The sequence below is a fragment of the Octopus bimaculoides genome, chromosome 20 (genome assembly GCF_001194135.2).
Source record: "Octopus bimaculoides isolate UCB-OBI-ISO-001 chromosome 20, ASM119413v2, whole genome shotgun sequence".
In the NCBI taxonomy this organism is placed as follows: Eukaryota; Metazoa; Mollusca; class Cephalopoda; order Octopoda; family Octopodidae; genus Octopus; species Octopus bimaculoides.
Window position 1 is genome coordinate 40,523,882 of NC_069000.1, and position 5,624 is coordinate 40,529,505.

Consider the following 5,624-nt stretch of genomic DNA (forward strand, 5'->3'; position numbering starts at 1 on the left):
TACTTCAATCCAGAAAGAAATTATGTCGGAAATCTATGTACATTGTACATTGTTCAAATTTCTCCATTGACAATCAATTTGATCCGAATCTCTGAATTTTCAGTAGAATGCGTTGCAAGGTCTATAATTCCAGGATTTATCGGATTGAGACATTCTGTTACACTAAAATAACTCATCGACTGTAAAATTATCTGGAAGATTCTATTTAATTTGCCTTTAAAATGTCCACAACAAATTTTATACATCGGTCTCTTATCTCAATAAATTTGATCAATAAATTTACACTCTGAGATTTTCTCCTCAAATTGATAACCAAGATATGTCTTTGGATCTAAATAATCCTGCACTGAATCATTTTCATTTGGCTTCTTTCCTGACATTATAATCATTGAACTGAGTGAAGCAATGGGATGCTAAAGATCATTCAATAATTTAGTAGTGTCTTGTGTTCCTACTTCAATCTTTTCCTTTCTTTGTCTGTTTTTTTTCTCTTTTATTAACTCTTTGCACTTCAGAAACCATTTACTAAATAAAGATTAGGAAAACGGTTTTTCTTGCTACAAACTTTTTCAGCCGGAATTTTGGATAGAAAATTCCGAATAAAAGTCTGACTTCTCTTTAATGGAAAAGTACTAATTTCACCACTCAAACATAATAAAAAGCACTAAAATTATGTAGGTAAGTTGCTCGATGAATTTCACGCTTAAAATAATGAAAAAGCATTAAATTTAATATGGAAAGCACTAAATTGGCAGCCCTACGGAAAACTTTGTTGTTGGCACTTCGTCGCTTACGACGTCGGGGGTTCCAGTTGATCCGATCAACGGAACAGCCTGCTCGTGAAATTAACGTGCAAGTAGCTGAGCACTCCACAGACACGTGTACCCTTAACGTAGTTCTCGGGGATAGTCAGCGTGACACTGTGTGACAAGGCTGGCCCTTTGAAATACAGGTACAACAGAAACAGGAAGAAAGGGTGAGAGAAAGTTGTGGTGAAAGAGTACAGTAGGGTTCGCCACCATCCCCTGCTGGAGCCTCGTGGAGCTTTAGGCGTTTTCGCTCAATAAACACTCACAACGCCCGGTCTGGGAATCGAAACCGCGATCCTATGACCGCGAGTCCGCTGCCCTAACCACTGGGCCATTGCGCCTCCACTCGGAAAACTTTAGCAGATAACAATTGTAGGTTGTGAAAAACTAAAAGTGAAAAAATTAACCACATTATTGTCATCTGCACTAAAATATCTTCTCGATGTTATGAATATCTTCTTATGATGCATGATACGGTAACCAGAACATTCTAGAGCAACGTAAAAATAAAATACCAACAGACGAAGTTGACAATATTGAGACTTATGGGTGAAAAGAATATTGGTGGAACTTAAAAAATTAAAGAGTCACGAAGTCAAACCAAAACCGGACAAATATAGTTGTGTGGGACCAAAAGAAACAAAATGTTCTGTCGTGGAGATAAGCTGCCCTCTGACCACCATCAATGTAGTGAGAAAAAATGCAGAAAGAGGACGTCCGAGAACCATTGCAAATCCAGTAACAAAGATACATTTTCAGCAACAGGATATGTACCAACCCACGGTGAGCAAAGCATGAAGAGATGATGCAACTCCATTCATCCACTAAAATATTATCACGTTTAGAATTATGAAGTTTACAACTTACCTGTTGACAATCGAAATTAAAAATCAATGGTTTACAAGACGTCTTCAGTTAGATATGAGCACACACACATATATATAGGGAAAAAATAAGTTCAAAAGAGAACAATTCAAACTTTTTGAGAAGTTCAAAAAGAGAGAAAGAATGATTTCTAATAAAGATTCATCATATTCATAAAAAAAACAGCCAGAGCAAGTAATAAAAATACGAAAATAGTAGTTGAAAAATATCGTTATAGGTATAAATATACCATAAACAATTATAGAAAAATGGAGGAGAAAAAGATGTTGAATAAAAATTTAATTTAATACAAAATAGCATTCAATACATACGCGCGTTTCAAAGGACAATAAAATTATAACCGTAGTAATTATAATTAAATTTATGCATTGTCATTTTCATCAGTGTGAGGAATTTTTGTAAGGACATCAAAAAAGATTTTAATAAAATAAAGTAAATTAAAATAACAAACAATAAAGGAGAATACAAAAGAGATGTAAAAGAGATGAAAGAGAAAAGAAAAACAGACATATCAATGTGTATGCACGTCTGTATGTGCGGTAAACTATAACATCAAGAAATAAGAATGAAAAGCTAACGGGTATGTTTAAAAAATGTTAATAGGTACGTTAATGTGCTATGGATTTATATACACACATACACAGATATATATATATATAAATATATATATATATATATATATATATATATATATATATATATAAAGAGAGAGAGAGAGAGAGAGAGAGAGAGAGAGAGAGATACATACATACATACATACATATGCCAGCACATAAATGCATACGTAGTTATACCACTACTTATGTATCCATATATCAAATTACTTATCTATCAATATGTTTTCATGTGTACGTCTGTATATGATTACGCTGAAAATTTAGCTAAGCAAATTTATTAATGTGAGCGCACATGCGTGTTGTGACATGTGAATATATGTACGACCATTTCCTTTCAAAATTAAACTTTCAGAGAAAACGTTTGTGAGCAACATTTCCGAATAAACAGCGAATAATATCATTATTAGATATAACCTACCATTTAAACTGATATTCTCATGTGAACATTTCCAAAGAAATAGTTTTGTTTGAAAGGAAAATATGCATATTTTAGCATTAATTTATATTACGCTTTACTGTTTGATAGTAAGTATGGTAACCTATACGTATAACATTTGTTGTGTCTATAAGAGTTCATAAAAATGAAGATATATGGAAATCTATGCTAATTATTCAATAAGTAATAACACTCCTGTATGCATTTGTGTGCGTGTGTGTGTGTGCGTGCGTGAGTGTGTGTGAGTGCTTGTGAGCGTGTGTGTGTGAGCGTGAATACGTGTGCGTGTGTGTGCTTGTATGTGTGCGTGTGTATGTACGTATTGCTTGCATGTATACGCGCTTCTATACCTATGCTTCAAATGTATATATGCATTATTCCAGTCCTATATTTGTCCCCATCTTGTTTGTTGTTAACACAACGTTTCGTCTGATATACCCTCCAGCCTTCATCAGGTGTCTTGGGGAAATTTCGAACCTGGGTTCTATTTCCTAAGGTATTTTTCGATGTTGTTGTTGTTGTTATTATTATTATTATTATTATTATTATTATTATTATTATTATTTATTTTCGTACTTTTTGTGTAACAAGTTTAAAGTACGCACTTCCTGATTGTTATTCTTGGGCTGAACAATACCGGTATTATTTAATTTATTTGTAATTTTTTTGTACTTGGTGTTTGGGGCCGGAGATGGTCTGGTGTTGATGTAACAAGCGTGTTTACATGTGCTGTGAGAGCAGTGGAGATGATATCCAGTTAAAATACATCATTTCATTTGGAAAAATAGAAATAAATTTCAATGAGTATTACTTACTCGGATATAGTCCAACCCTTTGTCAGCTATTTTTGGCTCCATGCGACGTCTTTATTTCCGATGCTTTTGGATAAATTTCGGAGCAGTGTTTTATCGCTCTCACATGTTAAACGTCCCCGGTGTATCGGCGTAGTGGTTAAGAGCACGGGCTACTAACGCTAAGATACCGTGTTCAATTCCAGGCAGTGACCTGAATAATAATAATAATAATAATAATAATAATAATAATAATAATAATAATAAGAACATTGAAAAATATCTTAGGAATGAGAACCCAAGTTCGAAATTTCCCCAAGACACCTGATGAAGGCTGGAGGGTATATCAACCGAAACGTTGTGTTAACAACAAACAAGATGAGGACAAACACCCGTCAAATGTAAATAATATAAATATGCATTATCATCTGTAGGTGCGTATATGTGAGCTATGTGTGTGTGTTTGAGTGTGTGTGTGTGTGTGTGTATGTATGTGTGTGTTTATGTATCTACATCTTTGGGCTCGTTTTCGTGTTTATGCTTACCTAATGTATGAGCCAGTGTTAATAAATTTTTGTCCATTCTTCAACTAAAACAGTCTCCAGTTCTTGTAGTAACGATAGTGGGGGAATTGACTCCTTACTTGTTTTTCTAAAATGCACCATAAATGTTGAATAATATTGATATCTGGGGACTATGGTGGCCAGATAAGATGTTCAACATCACTAGAATGTTCCTCGTGCCATTCAGTAACAACTTCAACTGTGCGAAGTGGTGCATTATCATCCTGAAAGATTGCGTTTCCAACCGGAAACAGTTCCGCAACCATAAGATGAATTTGATCTGATAAAATGCTTAAATAGTCTTGACTATTAATTCTGCCATGAAGGGAAATCATTGGGCCGACGGATTTCCACGATAAGGTCCCCCGCTACCAAGATCATCACAGATCCTCCTCCATGTTTAACAGTTGGAAGAAGGCAGTCTGGGTCAAATGCTTCTTTTGGCTGTCTCCACATGTATACCCGGCCGGTGGTCGGAAATAGGTAAAGGATGACTCATCCGAAAAAATAACAGTCTTCCACTGCTCTAGGGACCAATTCTGTAGGTTTTTACTACACTCTAAACGCTTCGCAATGTTTTTGAAAATAGTGGTTTTCTGATGGCAACCCTCCCTTGAAATCCGGCTTTGTAAAGCTCCTGGCGAACAGTCTTTGTGGAAAATGGGTTCTCGAGGTGGTCATTAAGCTCTGCAGTAATTTTGGGAGCTGTACTTTTGTGATCCTTTCTAACAATTCGTGTAAGAGTTCGACGGTGTACTATAAATAGTTATGTACACAATAAATTATTTACATTCTAGTGTATTGAATCTCATAAATGCTCGAATCGTCTTCCATCTTGTGTGGAACATTCCTGAAACCTTTCCAGAATAGTATCTTACTTATTCGATTTGGTTTATTACTATTTTACACTGAGACAATTATTTTTACTCTTAATATATTCATTATTCGTTTTATTTTAAATTGTAAAGTGTATACTCATTCTGGGGCCACCCTATGTATATATATGTATATATATACACACATATATATGCATATATATGTATATATATTTATATATATATGTATATACGTGTACATATACATGCATATGATTATGTAATTGCCCATATTTTTATATTTATATATTTTCCATTTATCAATATATAATTATATATAATTATGTTTATTCTTAATGAATATTTCAGCATACACACCCATAAATGTACACCATGCCATGTGTGTGTTCGTGTGTGAATGTGTGTGTAGACATTTGTGTCTATGTATGCATACATGCATATATATATACACACATATATATATATACTTATAACCTAACATACTTCAAACTCACAGACACGCGCGTGCGCACCCCCCACACATACATACATACATACATATATACATACATACATACATACATACATACATACATATATATATATATATATATATATATATATATATATATATAAATTGTACATGGCTTGCGTGCATCTAATAAATAGCTTTATAATTTGATGTATTTTTTTATGTTTGCTGCAGAC

At 34.0% G+C, this 5,624-nt stretch overlaps 1 protein-coding gene across 1 annotated transcript in view; it reads right to left on the reverse strand.

Moving 5' to 3' along the window:
• The window catches only part of LOC106878611 (craniofacial development protein 1), a 50,220-nt gene extending 49,840 nt beyond the window's left edge, over positions 1–380 (reverse strand). The window contains exon 1 of the mRNA XM_014927882.2: positions 284–380. Coding sequence (XP_014783368.1) covers positions 284–380 — 97 coding nt within the window. The remainder of the gene's footprint in view (positions 1–283) is intronic.
• Between the last annotated feature and the right edge of the window lie 5,244 nt (positions 381–5,624).